General features: G+C 37.9%; 1 protein-coding gene across 8 annotated transcripts in view; it reads left to right on the top strand.

Annotated features, from left to right (window-relative positions):
* LOC105495599 (branched chain keto acid dehydrogenase E1 subunit beta) overlaps window positions 1-24,390 on the top strand; it is a 267,316-nt gene that overhangs the window by 121,923 nt on the left and 121,003 nt on the right. The window contains exon 9 of one of the 8 annotated variants that reach the window (XM_011765353.3): window positions 7,905-7,977. The exons of the other annotated variants lie outside the window; for them this stretch is intronic. Within the exon in view, the coding sequence (XP_011763655.2) occupies window positions 7,905-7,907 (3 nt within the window). The 3' untranslated portion in view covers window positions 7,908-7,977. The remainder of the gene's footprint in view (window positions 1-7,904; window positions 7,978-24,390) is intronic. 8 annotated transcript variants of the gene reach the window in all.

Genomic DNA, 24,390 nt, shown 5'->3' with positions numbered 1-24,390 from the left:
GTAATCGATGTTATGCTGGAGAGTCTAAATAATTAGACTAGAAAATTAAAGAGTTGTTATAAACATGGAACAGAAAAAGTAAAATTATTTGTATTTTAGTGAATATGAGCGTATGCTTCGAAATCCAGAACACTTTCACTAAATAATTTAGAATCAATGAAAGAATTGAGAAAAGAAGCTTGAAATACAATGATTATTTATAAAATCTATAGGCTTTCCTCATATTATTAGTAAGAAATAGCCAGAAATGGAAAATGACAAAGATATCCTATTTATAATTGAAACTATAAAATACTTTAGAGTAAATTTTACAAGGAAGACAGTGGATGCATAAAGAAAAGAATAAAATCTTAGGAAGGGTGTTAAAATCAAACTAAAATATACTGTGTTTTTAGATATTCTTAAACAGTAGCACATGACACCATCAAATACAACCCCAGTTTGAATTCCAAAGGAGTTTTCAGGTTTTTTTTTTTTTTTTTTTTTTTGAGACAGAGTCTCACTCTGTTGCCCAGGCTGGAGTGCAGTGGCGCAATCTTGGCTCACTGCAAGCTTCGCCTCCTGTGTTCACCCCATTCTCCTGCCTCAGCCTCCCCAGTACCTGGGACTACAGGTGCCTGCCACCACGCCCGACTAATTTTTTGTATTTTTTTAGTAGAGATGGGGTTTCACTGTGTTAGCCAGGATGGTCTCGATCTCCTGACCTTGTGATCTGCCCACCTCAGCCTCCCAAAGTGCTGGGATTACAGGTGTGAGCCACTGCGCCCGGCCTAGGTTTTTTTTTTTAAACTACCTAAAAATATTTAAAACCCTTACGTGTCCCAAATAGCCAAGAAAAAAACAGTGAAGAAGATTTTCTATTACCTGAAAGTAAAATTTACTGCAATGCCATGGAAACAAGCTATGACTGGGAATAGACATATGGATCAGGGGGTTAGCAATTTTTTTCCCATAAAGGACCAGATAGTAAATGTTTTCAACTTTGTGGGCTATCTGCTCTGTCTTAATTATTCAGCTCTGCCCTTACAGCACTGTTTTAGTCCATTTTGTGTTGCTCTAACACAATTCCACAGACTGGATAGTTTATAAAGCATGAGATTTATTTCTTTATGGTTCTGGTGGCTAGGATGTCTAAGGTTGAGGTTCCTGCATCTGGCAAGGGCCTTCTTGCTGTGCCATGATGAAGGACAAGACAGCATGTGCAAGAGAGAGAAGGAAGGGGGTCAAATTTCTCCTTTTTCAAGAATCCATTCTTACGATAAAGTCATTCTGTAATGACCTGAGGGCTCTGTCATGAGAGCTTCATTCATGAGGGCTCTGTCTAATAACCTCTAAACAGTCACACCAAACACTATTGCACTGGGAATTAAGTTTCCAACACATGAACTCCAGAGGACACATTCAAACCATTGCAAGCGCAAAAGCAGTTGTAAACAATAAATAAATCAGTGGATGTGACTGGATCTTTTCATTGACAGTGGTTTGCCAATTCATAATATAGATCTTAAAACAAAATAGTGCTCAGAAATAGATAATTTATGACAAGAATGCTATTTCAAGTCACTTGGGAAGGATAGTTTACTGAATAAATAGTCCTGACAGTTTATGTAAATTCTACTTAATTATAGATACTTGATGTATGATGCTTTAAATATAAAAAACCAAAAAGTAAAACAATGGAAAAAAATTTAAGAGAATATTGTTATAACCTAGTGCTGAAGGAAAGTTTTTAAACAAGGCAGAAAATATAGAAGCTATAAAGAAAGGATAGATATTTGGCTACTTAAAAAAAGAATTTTATGGCAGAGTTATTATAAACAAAAATAAAAATATTATTCTGTGAAAAATATTTGCAACACATATAACAGAAAAAGGGCTATTATCTTTAACATCCAATGTGCCTCTAGAAATGACCTAGTAAAAACAGGGCAAAGAACAGTTTCTGAAAAGAAAAGCCAAATGGGCAATGACTGTAGGAAAAGATGCTCAGTATCATACAAGCTGTAACCTTTTGTAAAACAGGGGATAATAATAGTACCCACGTCATAGTGCTGTTGGAAAGATTAAATCAAATCATACAAATAAAGTATAAGAAAGTGGTTGGGGCCAGCCGTAGTGTCTTATGCCTGTAATCCCAACACTTTGGGAGGCCGAAGCAGGCGGATCATGAGGTCAGGAGTTTGAGACCAGCCTGGCCAACCCGGTGAAACTCCTTCTCTACTAAAGATACAAAAAATTAGCTGGGCATGGTGGCATGCACCTGTAGTCCCAGCTACTTGGGAGGGTGAGGCAGGAGAATCACTTGAACCTGGGAGGTGGAGTTTGCAATAAGCTGAGATTGTACCACTGCAGTCCAGCCTGGGCGAGAGGGTGAGAGTCTGTCTCAAACAACAACAACAACAAAAATCACTGTACTGCTGCAAACTTTCTAAAAACAGAGTACATGTAGTTCACTGCCTTCTTCCAATAAACCATTCAAAATTTATTCTCTCTATTTTTTCAACTTAGTGTCATTACAGCATAATCTTTTGGTGTAGGTTATAATACCAAAATGCTTTCAGATAATTAAAGTATAGAGATATTTCCTACAGCATCTCTGGACTTTGAATATATCCTACCTGCTTATTATAGTGGCTCTTTTCTCCTTCACTGGCAGACTGTCACCTGTCACTTCCCTGTGCTGGCTGTTGAGTCTAATGCACTATAGCACTTTCTTTAAACCTTTTTTTTTAAATCTCTACTTCTAATTGGGAAACGAGAGCTAAAGTCGATCAATATCAACCATAGAACTGTTAACAGAGAGAGGAAAGTAGGCATTCCTTACAATTAATAAACTAATTAGGATTTTGTAGTAGATCTATTTTATAAATCTAAATATGTATCAGTATTTTTCCAAACATCTCTTCTTTTTTCAGAGAAATTTACTATGGGACTCCTTTGAATAGTAGAATCCCCATTTTCAGTTATATACATACATGTTTATATTCTCTTTATAGTACATATACATTTATTTGTATATGTATGTGTATATATATACCATATATATACTACATGTATTACATTCTCCTTATGATATGGTTATTACTATGTAAATCACCTGTAAGTAAAATTATTTTATAAATTTATAAATATATATCTATATTTATAAATATAGATATATATCTATATCTGTGTTATATATGTATGAGAGTGTGTATGTATGTGTGTTTGTGTGTTCTCTTTCTTAATGGCAAGCATATTAAAAAAATAACAGAAATCCAAGACAAAAATTGCTCGAGTCTTTTAATCAAGCCATTATCTTCATTTTCATTCATGTCACTGTGTGAATGCATAATTTGCATAGTAATATAATAGGAATATCATGAGTAGATTTTAATACTTTATGTTTTCATTTAATGCTTTTCTGCTGTCTTTTGTTTTTAAAGTTGTTTCTTCCTTTCTCTCAATACTCCCTGTGCACAACTAATATGTCCAATACTCATGCTTAATGTGCTTGTTTTTATATTTTCAGGTACAAAAGGCTTTTTTGGACTTAATTATTGTTTCCATTTTGGCACCATTTTTGTTCTTATCTCATTAGCCTAGTAAGCCTAAAATGTCCTAATTCCAGGAACAAAGAAAAATTCCATTCCATTTTACATTCAAAAGTTTGGATTTCTACCTTAATCCATTTCTTAAAGTGGCTAATGATTTTTATTACCCTAGTTGTCTCTAGGGCAGTGGCCTTTCTCCAATCATTTTAGTATAACTTTATAAAATGAATCCTGTAAATATACTATGAAACCTTCTTGAGATCATTCTCAACTAAGAATCAAAATTCGTGACTTATCTAAACATTCACATTCTTTTATATGTTGGGAAAGTTCACATCATTGCTCTTAATCTGCCTCTAAATTCTTTCTCTCCAGATCGATAGTTTCCTGCTGGTTTTCAGAATCAAGTGCTTCTTATTTCTCTGAACCTTATTAATCTTAATTAGGCCTCCCTGGCTCTGAGGATTATTTAGAATTTCTTTAGGTAAAGGTCACACCTATTTGTAGTTCTTAATCTTTGCATTTTATCTACTTTGCGTGTCAAATGTTCAATGAAATGGAGCTCTACTGAAGGGACTCAATTTGTTAGACTGAGTACTCTTTCATGATAATCTATATACATCAGGTTTTATTCAGAGACTTCTAAAAGGAGCTATGATTTTTACTTTCTGAAATTCCAAACCCCAATAAGCCAAACAGAACATAAATAAAAATAGTTGTATAGAGCAGCACTTCCCAACGTTTTTGGCACCAGGGACTGGTTTCATAGAAGACCATTTTTCTACAGACTGGAGGAGTGGGAAATGGTTTCGAGATGAAACTGTTCTACCTCAGATCACCAGGCATTAGATTCTCATAAGGAGCATGCAGCCTAGATCCCTCGCATGCACAGTTCACAATAGTGTTTGCACTTCTATGAGAATCTAATGCCGCTGCTGCTGCTCTGGCAGGAGGCAGAGCTCAGGCGGTAATGCGACCTTGCCTGCTGCTCACCTCCAGCTGAGTGGCCAGGTTCCTAACAGGGCAGGGACCATATTGGTCTCTTGCTTTATTATTTCCATGAAGAAACCAAACAATGTGCTAGTTAGAGATTTAACTTTTTTTTTGGCTATTGTCACAGATAGAATAGGAATGTTTATGTGCCTTAGCTGGAGGGGTGGGAGTTTATATTTGTATATGAATACAGATTGGGATAAAGGTTTTGAACTTAATAATCAATAGTGTCTTAAACTTTCATGTTTTAGTTTTCAGAGCAGATTATAGTAACAGCAGTAACAATAGCTATGCTGATAAGAATGTGGAGAAAGAGGAATGCTCATACATTGTTGGTGGGAACATAAATTAGTACAACTATTATGGAAAGCAGTATGGAGACTCCCAGAAAACTAAAAATAGAACTACCATGTGATCCAGCAATCCCACTGCTGGCCGTGTATACTAAAAAAAGAACTTATGGAAGAGAGATTTCCGCTCCCATGTATGTTGCAGCACAATTCATAATAGCCAAGATAGGGAATCAACCTAAGGGCTCATCAATGGATGAATGAATGAATGAAGAAAATGTTATAATACACACACACACACACACACACACACACAATAGAATATTATTCAGCCATAAAAAAAAAGAAATTCTGTCATTTGCAGTAACATGGATGGAAAGCCAGGCAAAGAAAGACAAATACATGTTCTCATATGTGGGAGGTGGAAAAATGATCTTATGGAGGTATTGAGTAGAACAGTGGTAACCAGAGCCAGCAAATAGTAGGGGGAGTGGAGAATGAAGAGAGGCTGGTTAATGGGTATCAAAATACAGTTAGAAGAAATAAGATCTAGTGTCCAGTAACACAGTAGGGTGACTCTAGTTAACAAGAATTTATTGTATATTTCAAAATAGCTAGAAGATCTGCAGTGTTCCTAACACAAAGATGTGATCAGTGTTTGAGATGATAGATGTCCCAGTTACCCTGATTTGATCAGTATGCACTGCAAATGCATGTATCCAAATAGCATATGTGCCCCTTAAATAGGTACAACTGTTATGTGTCAATAACAAACAAACAAACATAGCTATTTCTTCTAATATCAGGCATTGGCCCATTATACTTGCTCCTTTTTATAACCTCATAACCTCAACGAATAGTTGCTATTATCATTTCCATTTTACTTTTGAGGAAACATGTTCACAAGTTTCCTTCGACAAGTTAAGTAACCTAACCTATGGTTAATCACTGAAAACATAAAAGCCAGTTCCCAGAATAGTATCTTCTACAAAGTAGAAGAGATTATTTTTAAATTAGTGTCTGAGCTGGGACTAAAAATGTAGGTTAATCTGATATCAAAACTCATGTTATTGATCTTTGAGGTATATTTCCTTTCACTTGATTGCCACATTAATTGTGTCCAAAGGCCAGTGGCCATTAGTTTCTATAGAAATATTTGTGTGGAATAAAATTGTGTTCCACCAATTCTCCTTGCAGTTGCTTGTGTAGTGCATAGGGTAATTTAAAATCATAGCCTGGTTCTTGAACAATCTTATTTTGTCATCTTGGCATTAAAATGAACAACAGATGGCAACAGAACAATGGTCAATTAGTCTGATTGAGCAGTTAAACTTTGTTGGGAAATAGTTTCAGTGAGCACCGGCATTGGGAACAACTGGTCAGTCATATCATTCAGATGGGAATGGCTCTCATTAGCTTTGAAACTCAGATATTAATGACTAATTGCCAGTAAGATCAGGCAATGCTGGTCAGCCAGGCAATTTAACCTGTGCTCCATGTGGAAAGGCTGCTTTTGCAGCCTTTTAAGTTTGGATGTAAAATTAATTTTTCCATCTCAGTTTATTCAAAATTCTATTCAAAACAATTGTTCTTTAGCCATTTTGGTATGCTGTTATTCTTTAATAAAATATCAGACTGTGAATTATTGCCTCTTCTCTTTAACTTTGTGTTGTTGTGTTCCAAGGTACTTTATCCATATAATGAATGCATTACATATATTATGGTTATTTGATTACATGCATATTCCCAGCTTAACCAAGGACTGTTAGAAGGAAGGGCTGTTTTATACAATTTTGTATTTAACAGGTGATAGACTTTTAGGTGATCAGTCAATGTTGAACTGATTTGAACTGTAAAATGAAAGTCCACTGGTTAGCTCTGTTGTTCATAATGTAAATATTCATTTACTTAAAATTTAACTCAAACTGTAGTTTAGCTGGAAAAGTGAACATTTTATCTAAGAAAATAAATGTAAGTTTAGGTTTCTGAGTCTCTCTATTGTTTACTTGGGTAAAAAGCTAAAGCTCTCATTGTACAGCTGTTTCAAACATTTTACATATATTTACTGATTTATTCCTTTTATTAACAGAGGTAGTTACATTGAAAATACTGAGGCATTGAGAGTTTGAGTAATTGGCCCCAAGACACAAACTAACAAGGGTTGAGCCGGGATTTGAACCCAGGCAGTCCACCTCCAGAGTCTGTGCTCTTAACCAATATCCTGTGCAGCCTCGTTTATCTGTTATGTGTATGTATGTATGTAAGTCAATATGTAGAGAGATGAAAAGAGACTTTATCTTATATTTTGTAGTGAATGTTATTATCACTTCTTGGAAAAATACAGAATTTTGCAGAGGAATGCATAGTTTTCTAAGGTCAACTTTCGACATGAAGTAAAATAATTTAAAAAATTTTTCATGTAGATATACTTTGAGACACATTTAGATGCAGTGGAGTGGGTTTGGAAAAGGACGAACAGAAGAATAAGGAAATATAAATCATGCTATTGTAGAAGACATTGTAAACATTTCATTCTGAGAGCATTTTATAAGGGAATTGAAAGTGTTTTTCAGATATTTTCAAATATCTCAAATATCTGAAATTGAGAGAGTTTGGCTTGGTTCTTTATAGTTTTGGTGGACAAAATTAAAGTCTTTGGTAGATGCTTTAGAACAATAGGATTTTACACCATTTAAGGAGGAAATTTTTGCATGGAAGGTGGCCTTAGGAAATAATGAGCATTCTTCTATCAGGATGCTTAGATAGAGGCTGAAAACAAGGATGTCACTGAGGATAATCAAGCATTTGGCTGATTGAGTAACTGAACTAGGTGACCACATTTAAGTTACCTTCTAAACCTGCAATTCAAAGATTCTAATAATTTAGAAGGGATTCTATTTTATTAATTTACTATGTAGGTGATTTCTAGTGAAACTTATGATCATTAATACCAGTGGTTGTGAAAAAATAATGCCTGTTACAGAATTATTCATAATAAGCTCATAGAAATTCATCATACTTAGTGTTTATTATGTGTCAGATACCTTGTTAAGAACCTTATCATTTATTACCTTTTTACTCTTCACAGTAAACTTCTGGAATGAGAACTATTATTGTCTTCTAGATGAGAGGTTCAGATGTGCCCATGTTCACATTAACCAGTAAGTTGGCATGACCAGAGCTTGAAACCGAGGCTTTCTGACTCCAAAACCTATACGCTTAACTACTGCACAACCTTTCAACTTTCTAGTTCAGATCAGAAATTGAAAATCAAGTTAATTACCATGGCAAGGTTATCAGAATATGATACTTTTGTTATTTCATAAGTAGAAAAGGTTCAGGCCATCCCCATCAGCTGGAGCAGACTGCTATTAAAAAAAAGGAAGACTGAAATAGAAGAATGAGGGAAAGGAAAGGGAGCAAGGATGTTGTGTAGAAACTATTTCATGTCTAGTTGAAATGTGTTATAAAACTTAAATGTGTTTTTTAAAGTTCTGTTTTGGGTGGCATAAATTTATAAAGCCAAATTCCTTCCTCCTTCCTTCCCTTCTTTCCTTCCAATTGGTATTGAGGAGATTTTAATCTTTTTTAAATTTAAATTTTATTTTTTGAGAGTCTTGCTCTGTCGCCCAGGCGGGAGTGCAGTGACGCGATCTTGGCTCATGGCAACCTCCACCTCCTGGGTTCAAGCAATTCTCCTGCCTCAGCCTCCTGAGTAGCTGAGAATACAGGCATGTGCCACCACACCTGGCTAGTTTTTGTATTTTTTAGTATAGATCGGGTTTTGCCATGTTGACCAGGCTTGTCTCAAACTTGTGACCTCAGGTGATAGACTGGCCTTGGCCTCCCACAGTGCTGGGATTACAGGCGTGAGCCATCATGCCCAGCCTTCTCTTTAAATTATCCAGTAAACAACTGTTAAAAGAAAAATCTTAGCCACATTAAGTTTAACAGAGTTCAACTGAGCAAATAACAACTCGCGAATCCGGCAGCCTCGGAAACCAGAGTAGGCTCAGAGACTCCAGTGCAGCCAAGTGGTGGAAGATATTTTTTTTTCAGTCTTTTTATTATTTATTTATTTATTTATTTATACTTTTAAGTTTTAGGGTACATGTGCACAATGTGGAGATTTGTTATATAGGTATACATGTGCCATGTTGGTGTGCTGCACCCATCAACTCATCATTTACATTAGGTATTTCTCCTAATGCTATCCCTCCCCCAGCCCCCCTGACAGGCCCTGGTGTGTGATGTTCCCCACCGTCCGTCCAAGTGTTTTCATTGTTCAGTTCCCAGCTATGAGTGAGAACATGCGGTGTTTGGTTTTCTGTCCTTGTGATAGTTTGCTCAGAATGATGGTTTCCAGCTTCATCTATGTCCCTACAAAGGACATGAACTCATCCTTTATGGCTGCATAGTATTCCATGGTGTATATGTGCCACATTTTCTTAATCCAGTCTATCACTGATGGACATTTGGGTTGGTTCCAAGTCTTTGCTATTGTGAATAGTGCTGCAGTGAACATGTGTGTGCATGTGTGTTTATAGTAGCATGATTTATAATCCTTTGGGTATATACCCAGTAATGGGATCGCTAGGTCAAATGATATTTCTAGTTCTAGATCTTTGAGGAATTGCCACACTGTCTTCCACAATGGTTGAACTAGTTTACACTTCCATTAACAGTGTAAAAGTGTTCCTATTTCTCCACGTCCTCTCCAGCACCTGTTGTTTCCTGACGTTTTAATGATCGCCATTCTAACTGGTGTGAGGTGGTATCTCAATGTGGTTTTGATTTGCATTTCTCTGATGGCCAGTGATGGTGAGCATTTTTCCATATGTCTGTTGGCTGCATAAATGTCCTCTTTTGAGAAGTGTCTCTTCATATCCTTTGCCCGCTTTTTGATGGGGTTGTTTCCTTTTTTCTTGTAAATTTGTTTAAGTTCTTTGTAGATTCTGGACATTAGCCCTTTGTCAGACGGGTAGATTGCAAAAATTTTCTGCCAGTCTGTAGGTTGCCTGTTCACTGTGATGGTAGTTTCTTTTGCTGTGCAGAAGCTCTTTAGTTTAATGAGATCCCATTTGTCAATTTTAGCTTTTGTTGCCATTGCTTTTGGTGTTTTAGTCATGAAGTCCTTGCCCATGCCTATGTCCTGAATGGTATTACCTAGGTTTTTTTCTAGGGTGTTTATGGTTTTAGGTCTAATGTTTAAGTCTTTAATCCATCTTGAATTAATTTTTGTACAAGGTGTAAGGAAGGGATCCAGTTTCAGTTTTCTACATCTGGCTAGCCAGTTTTCTGAGCACCATTTATTTAATAGGGAATTCTTTCCCCATTTCTTGTTTTTGTCAGGTTTGTCAAAGATCAGATGGTTGTAGATGTGTGGTATTATTTCTGAGGGCTCTGTTCTGTTCCATTGGTCTGTATCTCTGTTTTGGTACGAGTACCATGCTGTTTTGGTTACTATAGCCATGTAGTATAGTTTGAAGTCAGGTAGCGTGATACCTCCAGCTTTGTTCTTTTGACTTAGGATTGTCTTGGCAATGTGGGCTCTTTTTTGGTTCCATATGAGGTTTAAAGTAGATTTTTCCAATTCTGTGAAAAAAGTCATTGGTAACTTAATGGGGATGGCATTAAATCTATAAATTACCTTGGGCAGTATGGCCAGTTTCATGATATTGATTCTTCCTATTCATGAGCATGGAACGTTCTTCCATTTGTTTGTGTCCTCTTTTATTTTGTTGAGCAGTGGTTTGTAGTTCTCCTTGAAGAGGTCCTTCACATCCTTTGTACGTTGGATTCCTGGGTATTTTATTCTCTTTGAAGCAATTGTGAATGGGAGTTCACTCATGATTTGGCTCTCTGTTTGTCTGTTATTGGTGTATAGGAATGCTTTTGATTTTTGCACATTGATTTTGTATCCTGAGACTTTGCTGAAGTTGCTTATCCACTTCAGGAGATTTTGGGCTGAGACATTGGGGTTTTCTAAATATACAATCATGTCATCTGCAAAAGAGGAAGACAATTTGACTTCCTCTTTTCCTGTTTGAATGCCCTTTATTTCTTTCTTCTGCCTGATTGCCCTAGCCAGAACTTCCAACACTATGTTTTATAGGAGCGGTGCGAGAGGGCATCCCTGTCTTGTGTAAGTTTTCAAAGGGAATTTTTCCAGTTTTTGCCCATTTAGTATGATATTGGCCTCCCTTGCTAGGTTGGGGAAGTTCTCCTGGATAATATCCTGAAAAATGTTTTCCAACTTGGTTCCATTCTCCCCGTCACTTTCAGGTACACCAATCAGATGCACATTTGATATTTTCACATAGTCCCATATTTCTTGGAGGCTTTGTTCATTTCTTCGAACTCTTTTTTCTCTAAACTTCTCTTCTCGCTTCATGTCATTCATTTGATCTTCAATCACTGATACCCCTTCTGCCACTTAATCGAATTGGCTACTGAAGCTTATGCATGTGTCATGTTGTTCTCGTGCCATGGTTTTCAGCTCCATCAGGTCATTTAAGGTCTCCTCTACACTATTTATTCTAGTTAGCCATTTGTCTAATCTTTTTGCAAGGTTTTTAGCTTCCTCGCGATGGATTCGAGCATCCTCCTTTATCTCAGAGAAGTTTGTTATTACCGATCTTCTGAAGCCTACTTCTGTCAACTCGTCAAAGTGATTCTCCATCCAGCTTTGTTCCACTCCTGGCGAGGAGCTGCGATCCTTTGGATGAGAAGAGGCACTCTGATTTTTAGAATTTTCAGCTTTTCTGCTCTGTTTTCTCTCCATCTTTGTGATTTTATCTACCTTTCATCTTTGATGATGGTGACCTACAGATGGAGTTTTGGTGTGGATGTCCTTTTTGTTATGTTGCTGCTATTCCTTTCTGCTTGTATGTTTTCATTCTAACAGTCAGGACCCTCAGCTGCAGGTCTGTTGGAGTTTGCTGGAGGTCCACTCCAGACCTTGTTTGCCTGGGTATAACCAGCAGAGGGTGCAGAACAGCAAATGTTGCTGCCTGATCATTCCTCTGGAAGCTTCATCGCAGAGGGGTGCCGGCTGTATGAGATGTCAGTCAGCCCCACTCAGAGGTGTCTCCCAGTTAGGGTACTTTGCGGTCCGGGACTCACTTGAGGAGGCAGTCTGTCCATTCTCAAATCTCAAACTCTGTGCTGGGAGAATCACTGCCCTCTTCAAAGCTGTCAGACAGGGACGTTTAAGTCCGCAGAAGTTTCTGCTGCCTTTTGTTAAGCTATGCCCTGCCCCTAGAGGTGGAGTCTACAGAGGCAGGCAGGCCTGCTTGAGCTGTGGTGGACTCCACCCAGTTCGAGCTTCCTGGCCACTTTGTTTACCTAGCCAAGCCTCAGCAATGGCGGACACCCCTCCCCCATCCTCGCTACTGCCTTGCAGATCAATCTGAATCTCGGACTGCTGTCCTAGCAGTGAGCAAGGCTCTGTGGACATGGCACCCGCCAAGCCAGGCGCGGGATATAATCTCCTCGTGTGCTGTTTGCTAAGGCCATTGGAAAAGTGCACTATTAGGGTGGGAGTGTCCTCATTTTTCAGGTACTGTCTGTCACAGCTTCCCTTGGCTAGGAAAGGGAATTCACTGACCCCTTGCGCTTCCTGGGTGAGGTGATGCCTTGTCCTGCTTTGGCTGATGCTCCTTGGTCTGCACCCACTGTCCGACAAGCCCCAGTGAGATGAACCTGGTACCTCAGTTGGAAATGCAGAAATCACCCGTCTTCTGTGTTGCTCACACTGGGAGCTGTAGACTGGAGCTGTTCCTATTCGGCCATCTTGGAACAATCTCTCAAGTGGTGAAAGATTTATGGACAGAAAAAGGAAACTGACATACGGAAAACAGAAGTGAGGTACAGAAACAGCAGGATTGGTTACAGCTCGGCCTTTACTTTATTTGAACATGGAGTTGGCCACCTTTGATTAGTCAAAACTCAGTGACTGGCGCAAGAATAGGTTAGAGTCCGTTTTACAACTCTGTTGCAGTTATAGCTTACAATGTAAAGAGAAACCTTTAGGCTGAACTTAAAATATGTAAGGAGGCAGCTTTAGGCTAAACTTGATTTAACACAGCATGTAATATTTGACCACCTTTGAGCGGGGGAACACCTTCCTGTGTGATGAATACACAGTCCTAGATATTGATGTAAGTATGTAGAGGTAGTGTGCCTCTCAAAGTGCCGCCTTGTGGTAACTGTGGGAATGAAAAAGCCATTGTCTTTCTTTAGATAGAGTCTGGACCACTGCTGTGCAATAGAACTTTCTGGGATGATGGATATGTTCTTTATTTGTGTTGTCCAATAGGTAGCCCCTAGCTACATGTGACTAGCAAGCATTTGAAAGGTGTCTGGTGTGACTGAGGAAATGAATTTTAATTTATTTAAATTTAAAATTAAATAGCTACATGTGGCTAGTAGACATTTATTGGACAGAGTAGGTCCAGATAGTTAGATATCGGGAGTGACTGAATACTTAACAATGGTAAAATGATACTTCAAAATTAGTGTTTCCTTTAGTATTTCTTTTTCTCTCTCTAAGTATAAAGTAATTCAAACATTCAAAAGTATAGAGTATAATACTCTGAATACTCACATTCCCAGCACCTAACATTGATAAATTAGAACATATTGACCTCCTTGCTTCAGTTCTTTTTAAAGAAATACAATATTACAGTTGAAACTCCTTGCATATCTTATTTAGGTGTGGTTTTCTGAATATTGTGTTCATAATCATCTTGCATGTTTTTATATTTTTACTGTGTATGTGTGTGTAGTATTGCTTTGCATGTTTTGCATTTTAAAAATATATGGTATCTTACAGTGCATTTTTTTCTACTTGCTTGTTTTGATCTCTACTATGCATTTTTTAGAGTTATTCATTCAACAAATATTTAGATGACCTACTATGTGCTAGACATTGTTCTAGGTTCTTAGGATAAATTATTGAACAAAACAAAGATCCTTTCTCTCTTGTCATTAATATTCCAACTAGAGGAGACAGACAATAACATATAATAAACATTTTAAAAAGGAAATTATATACTATGTTAGAAGGAGACACTATGGGAAAAAGAATGTAGATTAGCGTAAGGGAATTAGAAATAATTAGAAGGGTAGGGGGCTGAGGGCTGCAATTTAAAAGAGATTAGTAAGGGCAAGACTCATGGAACAGATAATTGAACAGATTTTGAAACAGGTGAGGGTGTTAGCTGTGCAGTTTTCTGGGGGAAAGAGTACTCTAGACAGAGGTAACAGTCAATATAAGGGCCCTATGGTAGAAGTGTGCCTTGTGTGCATAGGAAACACCAAAGAGTTTTGTGTGGCTGGATCTCTGTTAGTGATAGCGACTGTGGTCAGAGGGGACATGAGAGAGGTTGGGGAGGGGATGTTAGGACTTGGACTTCTCTGAGTGAACTGGGGCCATTGTGGAATTAAATGATGTGTTATATTGTAGAAGGCTGGATCCCGCTGTTGTGTTGGAATATACTGAGTAGAGTCAGTGAGACCAATTAGGAAGCTGTTGTAGTAATCTGTAAGAGAGATGATGGTGGCTTGTATCAACCAAGATTGGGATCAATAGAGGTGGTGAGAGAAGTGTTTAGATTCTGAGTGTTTTCTGAAGGCAGATCCAGTGACAGATTTCAAATGGCAGATATTCATTGACAGATTAGGTGTAAGGAGTGAGAAAGAGGAGTCGAGGATAACTCAAATTTTTTGATCGGAACTACTGGCAGAGTGCATTAGCTGCTGACTGAAATGAGATGACTGTAAGGATACACTATGCGGAAGGAAGGTCAGGAATTGAGTTTTGACTGTGTTGTATTTCATGTCTTCTTTGAGTATGAAGTTTGGGAAACAAGTCTAAGCTGAGAATATACATTTGTGAATCCTCAGCATATAGACAGTGTTATCTATGAGACTGGATTATGTCACCAAGGGAGTGAATACAGAGAGTAGTTCCAGAGAGGCAACCTTGGGACTCTCCAAACTTTACAAATGAGAGAGAAGAGGAGACTAAGGAGTGATCAGTGAAGAAGGATGCACAAGGTAGTAGGAAATCCTGGAAGTCAGATGAACAGAAGTTCAGGGAGGAGTGTATGGTCAGTGTGCCAAATGATGCTGATCAGGTGTCTTAAGATGAATAGTGAGAACTGAACCACTCAATGGTTTATCAACACCGAGATCACTGGTGAACTTAGCAAGGCAAACTTAGGTGGAATGTTAGGGGCAAAAACATGAGGTGCATTTAAGAGAAAAAAAAGGAGAGGAATTGAAACGCTCACAGAAAATTGTCAAGGAGTTTTGCGGTAAAGGGAAGGAAAGGAGGATGGTATAAGGTGGTAGAAAAGTTCAAGAGAATGTTGTTGGGTTTTTTATTTATACTGAATAAATGAGATAAATAAAAGCATGATGTGAATGGTCCAATAAGAACACAGTTCTGAGTAATTTACGCATATCTACGCATTTATTTTTCTAATTATTTTAACTGCTCATGTTCCATTGCGTTACTATTTCAAATGGATATTTAAGTTGTTTTCTAGTTTTCTGTATTTCATACAGGGCTTCAGGGAATATTTTTATACATATTTCCTTATGTATATATGCAATATTTCTCTCTGGTAAATTCCTGGGAATGAAACTTCTCATTCCTACATTATCAGCATTTTGAACTTCAGTGGGTATTGTCAAATGATTTTACAGTAGTTGTACCATTTACATGCTCACCAGCACTATGTGAGATGTCCTGTTGTGATCAATCTGATTTTGTGAAATGGTATCCTACTGGGTTTAAATTTGCCTTTCTGTAATTGCTAATGAGGTTGAACATCTTGTTTGTTAATTTGCTTCCATTTTTCTATTGGAGGAAAATTTTTCATACTGATTTGTGGATTTCTTTTTATTATTTGGCTAAGAAAACTTCATGAGTTATATATAAATTGCAAGTATCCTTTCTCAGTCTGTGACTTGTATTTTCACTCTTACTGTCTTTTGATGCACAGAAGTTTTAAATTTTTTGTGGTCAAATTTGTTCATCTTTTCATTTATGGATTCTACTTTCTCTGTCTTACTTAAATCCTTCCTTATCACAAGATCATGAAGATATTTTAAAATATTTTGAATAGTTTTAAAGTTTTACCTTTCAAACTTAGGTCTCTAATCACCTTTAATCATACTTGATATTTTTAGGGTGGTTTAAGGTAAGAGCTCTGTTTTATTTTTGACCCTACACTGTGCATCTTTTAACAGTATCCACCGTTCATGTATACGTGGATTTGTTTATAGACTCTCCATTTTATGTTCCTTTGAGTCTTTTTAGAGCCTTAAAATACCTCTGTATCCTAACAATATAGCTTTATAATAAATGTGAATATCTGATAGGGCAAATCTCCCCAACTTGCTCTTCTTCAGTTTTTTTGGTGGGGTGGGGGCAGGGAGCAGAGGTGGTATTTTTAGTCCTTTTATTTTCTGTAGGAATTTGAAGATTAATTGTTAAGTGACACACACGCATACACACATACACACACACACTGTTCAAATTTTGATGGGAATTGCATTTAATTTATAGATAATTTGAGGAATGTGACTTATTGGCAATATTGATTATTCCTTTCCTTGAATATTGGATTGTCTTTATTTATTCAAGCCTTCCTGTGTTCTTCATTAATCTTTGCATCATGGGGAGGAGTGTGGTGCTGGCTGTTAACCAGGATGGGGACTACTGACTAACGTCTTTGCTACATCTGGTGTATAATAGTCCATTGGTAATGGGACGTCAGGCTAAATGGATGAAAACAAGTAAAGTATAAAAGTTGGGTAGATTTCCAGAGACCCAAACCAGTCTGGGATAAAGGCAAATCTGTAGTTTGAGTGTTTGGATTGCTATCAGTAGGATGGTTTAGCAGGTGAGAAGGTTGATATCTCTCGATCACACAAAGGATTCTATCAACTGGGGTTAATTGGGAAACGACTCAGGCATAGAGCATCAGGACTCTATAGTCATATCCCAGCCACAGACTAACTGGACAGTATGGCCAGAATCTAGTTACTGAAAGACTGGACAATAGGATAAAACAAGGTACAAAGAGACAAAGTAAAAGGGAGTACCACCCAGCACTAAGACTAGAAGTACAGGGATATTAAGAGAATGATACTGAGCCAGCTCATCCCCAGGCAAGGGCTTATTATATTTCATTCTTCAGCACCAGCACAAAGGCTGGAATGTCAGTGGAGATAAACCCAAAGGTAGGAGTGTCCCAATCAGGGGTAAGAGGGAAGGAGTGGGGAGCTCTGTGGTTCCTGACACACTTTGCTCCCTGATGAGGTAATAGAAAGCTGAACCAGTATATAGCTGATATAAGAAGATTCAATGTAAATAGAATATCTTAAACTCATGTCTGGATAAAACTATATTAAGTTAAGTATTGTTTGACAACAGCTAAGAGTTAATGAGAAAAGTCCTCAAATATCTCTCTCTACATATTTTTTGAGTGAGAGTATCACTCTGTCACCCAGGCTGGAGTGCAGTGGTATGATCTCAATTCACTGCAGCCTTGACCTCCAGAACTCAAGCAGTCTTCCCCCCTCAGCCTCCTGAGTAACTGGGACCACAGGTGTGCACTACTGTGCCCAGCTAGTTTTTGTGTACTTTTTTGTAGGGATGATGTCTCATGGTGTTGCCCAAACTGGTCTTGAACTCCTGAGCTCAAGTGATTTTCCCTCTTCAGCCTCCCAAAGTGCTGGGAGTATAGATATGAGCCACTGTGCCTGGCCAAGTATCTACATTAAAAAAAAAAACTCACATTAAAAGTGTTTCTGTGTAAGTGTAGAGACAGAATTATGAAGGCTAGTTTTATGTTTGTCTGTTTCAATAAATAATTTAAAGATGAATTAACAGCTCACTTACCTTTTTATTTCTGTAAACTGAAAATAAGAAGCCACAAGCTCTCAAAGTATCTAAGAGAAAATACACTGTTTCTTGAGGGCTGATCTATAATCTCGAGTCTATAAAATGACAGCAGAAGCCACTGGGTTTTTATGTTAGGAAACTGATTGGCGAACATGTTAAGTATTGATGTGTAGGAAAGACAGATGTTTGATGACAGATGAAAGTGAAGAAAGGCTGGTGAAGCAGGAGATGGAAGGGCATAGCCTGGAGACTCTGTGTGTGTGTGTGCACGTGCATGTGAGTGTGTGTTTACATGCATGTGCATGTAGGTAGGTGTCTTAAACCACAGCACAACATGACTAGAAGTGTATGTTGTTGTACAAGTAATAACTAGGCAATGAATGGTTTCAAAAACATGTTAGAAAATTAAGTTTCCTTTTGAGGTAATATTCCATAGAGATTCTAAAAGAGGTTGCTCATAAATCAAATTGTGAGGAGCTCCAACTTAATTATAAGAAAAAAAAAAGTGCAGTTAAAATTACCCTTAAAAGAATTAGCATATTTTTTTTGTTTTGTTGTTATTTAAATAAAGAATAGAACTGTTGTTGCCCTGAGGGAAAAATGGGTAACAGGCATTTTGCTCATGTGGCTTATACTTTATGTATGTGTGCATCTATTATAATAGTAACAGATAATGTCTTTTGATAGGTCAGGGAAGAAATTAGTTTCTTTTCTAGCAAAATGCTAGCCTTGTGGAAACTGACAAAAGTCATGTTATAATGATTTTTGGCTCAATAAAGTAATGATAGCTTGGAAAAAGTAAAGGAATACAGCAGCAGTAGAAAGATGACTGTAACAAAACAAATTATTTGAACAAAAGATACACTGTTTCTTTAATTGGATTTTCATGGAATATTGGTTTAAAATATGCTGACCAAAGGCAGTATCTGGAAGACAGGAACTTAGGATTCCTGAATCATAGTTCTCCCAGCTTGGATTCAATTCAATTCAACAAACTTTTATTGAGCATCTACTCTGGAGCCAGATGGCCTGAGTGTGGTTCTTGGTTGTACTATTCTATCTCTCTGTCAGTTTCCTCATCTATAAAACAGAGATGGTAATAGTAGTTTTTTAGGATAAACAGAATTTTAATGTATGTAAAATACTTAGAACACTGCCACTTTTGCACACACAGAAAGTCAACTGAATTAGAGACTGGAAACTGAAAGGTCTTTATACTGGCTTAGTGGGAGAGACAGATAAGAAACCCAACAATTTCAGTAGTATTTTCTGATAATACCAATAACATGTTTATCAAAAGGTTGCTATGGGAACCCAGGGATCGAAGAAATAACCACCTTAGGGGGATAGTTTTCTGGAATAAAATTCAAAAAAGACTTTCAATAGTAAAAAAAAAAAAATTCCCCAAAAGCCCCAGGAAACAAAAAATAGACAAAGTGAGAGGCTGGGACACATTCATTTGTAGCTTTTTGAGCTTCCTTCCTTGCTGGACCTAACACTGCATCTGGTCATCTTTTAGATACTTGGTAAAAACATGGTAGAGATCATTTTAAGTTCTGATACTATTTTCATGTGTACTGTCAGTCACAGTGTCTAGTTGAGTCTAATAGAATTAGAATAACCAGAATAGCAAACTACTGTTCCAAAGTGTAGTGCTCTGTGCTGTTAGACAAAATATTGACTCCTGGGTTGAGTTAGAACACCATGAAGAAGGAGCAGCACTTTTATGTCACGGCCCTTCTTTTCTACTCTCTGTCAATTCTAATGAAGCAGAAGAGAGGCAAGTATTATCCAGTTAGGAATAAAAGAGAGGGCCGGGCACAGTGGCTCATGTCTGCAATCCCAGCACTTTGGGAGGCCGAGGCAGGTGGATCACTTAAGCTTAGGAATGCGAGACCAGCCTGGGCAACATGATGAAACACCGTCACTACAAAAAATACAAAAATTAGCCAAACATGGTGGTATGTGCCTGTGGTCCCAGCTACTCAGGAGGCTGCTGTGGGAGGATCACTTGAGCCTGGAAGGCGGAAGTTGCAGTAATCTGAGATGACTCCCCTGCACTCCAACGTGTGTGACAGAGTGAGACCCTATCTCACTAAGTAAATAAATGAATGAATGAGAGAAAGACATTTTAAACCAATATGTAAGAATCACACTTTAGGATAACCTTGATATTGTAGTAATTTATGATTCTCTAACCTGTGAAAATTGTAAATTGTTAAGCAATAAAGAGATAATACATTTGTGGATATGCAGAAATGTGAGTTTCTCAGTGCATGGGAAGCATTGGGAGAAGGAAGGTGACCATCTAGTCTGTGGTCCCCTGGTCCTCCCTTGCCTTTCCTGTGTGTCTCGTCTTGCTTAGGCTTTGACCTTTGTCTTCATGTTATCCTCCATTGCTATACAACAATTGGGGCATCTTGTGGTTGACGTTTTAAGGTAAAATAAAACTGTGGTTACTCCTTGCTGTTCCATTGGCTGGCCCTCTAGTTCTCCATGCTTACTAGCCCCCTTCCTGCCATTGCTACTACAAAAGCCCTCCAGACCTCCTTTGGTGGGAGCAGACGTGAGAATGTTTTTTGATCTCATTGACATGCTACTGAAATCAGGAAAGACAGGGCAGTGCAAAGCTTTCAGCTCATTCTAACCTGGCAGACTTCTTCATTGCAGCTGTATGCTGTTTACCCGACAGTGGTGTACAGAATCCAAAATGGCTCTCCCAGAGGGTTTCAGAAGCTGAGCAGAAGCTCCTAATGTTTGTGGAGACACCCCCTTAGTCTTTCTGAATGTTTTACCATATTACCACCCCATCTTCTGTCCAGCCCCATGCTGACACACACTTGTAGACATGCGTACACACATACATGGACAAACTCACACATTCACCCACCCCCTCCCCCCACATATAGACACACGTTCAAGGGCCTAGACAATCTTTAATCTCTAGTTAGACACTTTGGTCCTTATCTCATCCTAGAAGCCAATCAAACTTATGTTTCTTTTTGTTGAGCCAGGGAAACTGCTTTAATATTCTGCTATTGCCATATCTATGAGTAAGTTTCATATAAGCTCTCAATTCTACAATTCTGCATGGTCCAAGTAAAGTCCTCTTGGACCATCAAAACAAAACCATTTCTCTCTCAAGCTCTTAGAGAGTGTGGGTTGCAAAACAATTGCTTCTCCAGAGCTAATTTTTAAATTGCTATTTGGAAGATTATAACTGAACAATAATGCCTTTGTCCTTGGCTGTATCTGCCTGTCTCTCAAAGTGAAAGCTTTCAGCTTTACTGGGTAAAGCAACAAGATTAGTAAGAATAAAAATCACATAACATTTCAAAAATATTATCCTGTTAAATCTTATTACCTAGACCTGAGTTATTTCACACAAGAGGAATACTCAATCAGCTACACCCTGAAGGTTGTCATAACAAATCAGGCTGATTTCCACACATATTTATAATCAGAATTGCAGTTTTTCAAAGATATGTTACAGGTGACCTAATGTTAGATGTAGAAGGGAAACCGTTGATCAAAGTTTAAATTCTGATTCCTCTGCTTCACTTTGTCTTTACAAGTCATTTAAACTTTCCAAAATCTTATTTCTAAAAAAGGCATAATGATTCACTTATGACAATGCAGCATATTGTCTGTACTTTTGGATGCCCTCTGGAAGGATATCAGCAACCAACTAAATTCATTATTAGAGACTTAATAGTGAGTGGAAATGGTTCTTGAAGTGACCCCTGTTCAGTCCAGAAATAGCAGCTCTTTAGGTAATCACCATTGTGAATTGCTGCTGATGGCCGCGTTAGTGGAAGTCTGTGTTGTGACGAGGACCACTCTAACGTTGGGGTGGTTTTGATTCTTTCTGCTACTTAACATTCAGAATGATCCATAGCTGAAGCTTAGTTACTATTTATTTAAATATCTACAGTGTTTTGCCAGTGGGAATTCTAATTATTATTGCCTGGTAATTAAAAGACCTGCTTGCCTCAGGGTTTTGGAAAGAATAAAATAATACGTGTGATTGTCGCAAACTTCAACTCTATTTGGATGTTAGGTGGTTGTTATTAAGTTTTACTAACTCTCCTACCACACTCTTTTTCTCCCTCCTCTGATTTTCCTGCTCTCTTTTCAGTGCTTTGGGAAATTCATGTTCATAAATCTTGATTTTTAAATGAAGCAAATTTTTCTCAGAGTCAGCACCGCAGTGTCCAAGGTCATCTGTTGTCTTAACATCTTTTCCACTGTTTAATCGGTGTCTTAAGGCTTCTTTGGTTCTTTTTGGATCTGTGATTGTTTCTGTTTTCTGAACATGGGATATATTTCCAGATACACTGCTTTTTTATACTGACCTACATTCTGCATTGCTTGGTTTTGTTTTGTTTTGCTTTTCTCTAGCAGTTTTGGAGCTTAGGATTTATTTTTATCACTTATAAATTGGTTTGAAAAAAAGATTAATTCACTCAGTATTCAACATTTGAATCAAGTGACAATTATGTGCAAAATACAGTGGTATTGCTGGGATATGGTGTGAGCCAAGAATGCCCAGGCTTCTGGCTTGACTACAGGATCAGTGGTGCTGTCATTCACCAAGGCTGGGACTACTGGAAGTAGAACTGAAGTGGAAGGGAGAGTTGGGGCAGAATGAGGGAATGATGGACAATTGCTGTTAGCTTTGCATGTGGCAAAGTTTGAGGTATCCAGTGGCTGGTGTGATACCTTAGAGAGGCTCTCACTCCAAGTGGCAGATCTAGGTGTCATTAGTATAAATACAGTGATTGAAGCCAAGGGAGTTAATGAAAGGGAATGGAGGTGAATTCTCTGTTGAATGATCACCAGACTTGCCATGTTTTCCAATAAACAGATACCCTGATTGAAAGTTTGTGTGTGTGTGTGTGTGTGTGTATTGTGTGTGTGTGCCCAGAATAGCTATAGTGATGTGGAGGTATGTATGTCTTCAGTGTAATTGGTAGGCTTCCTGGAAACTACAGTTTTAAAAATGATTGACAACATAGGCTAGAACTTCTTAACCATTTTACCATGAATTTATAGTTTGTTTATTGTGGAGCTGTTCTATGCATTGTAGGATGTTTAGCAGCATTCCTGATTTCTACCTACTAGATACTAATAAGCTCCGCCCACCCAATCCTCATCCCCAGTTGTGGTGACCAAAAATGTCTTTAAACATTGCTAAATGTTCCTTGGGCTAGATAATGCCTCCTGAGTAAGTTCTTCTCTGAATTTATGTACAGCATTTTGGGAGGAGCCACATTAACTTTTATGTTCCAGACTACCTGAAAAACACATTCATGTCTGCAATTATCCTGACCCATATTTAGGAAGCAGCTTATTCCTCCATCCTGGAGGGTCAATTGAGTAATTTTACCATTAAAAAAAATCATTTGCTGCACATAAAAGTACAGATAGCTGCTAGATGCAAATTAAATTTTGTTTGCCTTTATGTTTATATGATATATAAATGAAAAGGGGTGACCAGGACATGTTGAACTCCAAATAGTGAAATAACCTGTAGTTTTGACTGAGTCATTTCAAAGGAATTGCTGTCGCTTCTTTATGTGTCAAATACATTTTAAGGCAGACCATCCCAAAGAGTACTCTTGGGGTGGAGGTAAGAGGGTGGAGTCCTAGTGAGGTGAATATGAATTTTATAATAGTGATTTGAATGTGTAAACTTTTAAAAGAGCTAGTGCTTAATATTTTAAAACTTCATTCTTGTTTATAAATTTCATAAAGCAAAAGAATATAAGAGTAACTTAATTACCTGCCATGGAAGCTAAATTAACTTACAGATTGAAAACCTCCTCTTAAAATCACTCAGATTTTAAAGAATCATTTATAAGGTAAGTTGTGGCATTGTTCTAAGCACCTGCCTGTGTGCGTGTTGCTCTGAAATAATGCTATTATTTATTCTATTAGAATGTAGATTCTGTGAGGGGAAGGGTTTTGCCCATTTTCTTCACTTTTCTTTCTCCTCATCCCACACTTCCTTCATGTTACTGTACACAGTGGTGTAGTGTAGGCTGGGATGCAGCCTCACAGAGTAGTTAGCATCTTGTTTTAGTTGGCTCTGCTTCTTCTCTGACCTCTGCCGGCCTCCCCAACAGCCACTGCCACTACCTCACAGCCAATACTCTTGATATTCTGGTTGGGGAGATAACTGAAGCCTAGGAGTTTAGATCAGGGTAGTATCACTTCTCACAGAAGAATCTTTACTTCTGGCATTTCCTCCTAACTCTCAAAAAATTGTGATATTAAATATTTTATGTGACTCCTAAAATTGTGGCTGTAGAGTTCCAGCCTCTGTCTCAATCTTCTTCTATCAAATGAAGGAAGACAAAAAAAAAATGAATTCTAGCTTTTGCAACATGTATTCAGTCCACACTCAGAGGCCAATTCCTACCTTCCCAAACCGTGATCACAGCCCTTGATGGACAGAAATGGGAGGGAAAAGGGAGAGGGAGAGAAGAGAAGAGGTTTGTCATCTTAAAGACAGGAGAGTCATATCTGGAGAGCTGAGGAAGGTGGGAGGCCTCTTCTGTGTACTTCTGTTGTCACTTGATTGGAATGACTGAGGCCATTTTAAAACCAGAAACTGCATTTTATCACTGAATGCAGAATTGGGTTTGGG

This window comes from Macaca nemestrina, chromosome 5 (genome assembly GCF_043159975.1).
Source record: "Macaca nemestrina isolate mMacNem1 chromosome 5, mMacNem.hap1, whole genome shotgun sequence".
NCBI lineage: Eukaryota > Metazoa > Chordata > Mammalia > Primates > Cercopithecidae > Macaca > Macaca nemestrina.
This window is presented reverse-complemented; position numbering and strand designations above follow the sequence as displayed.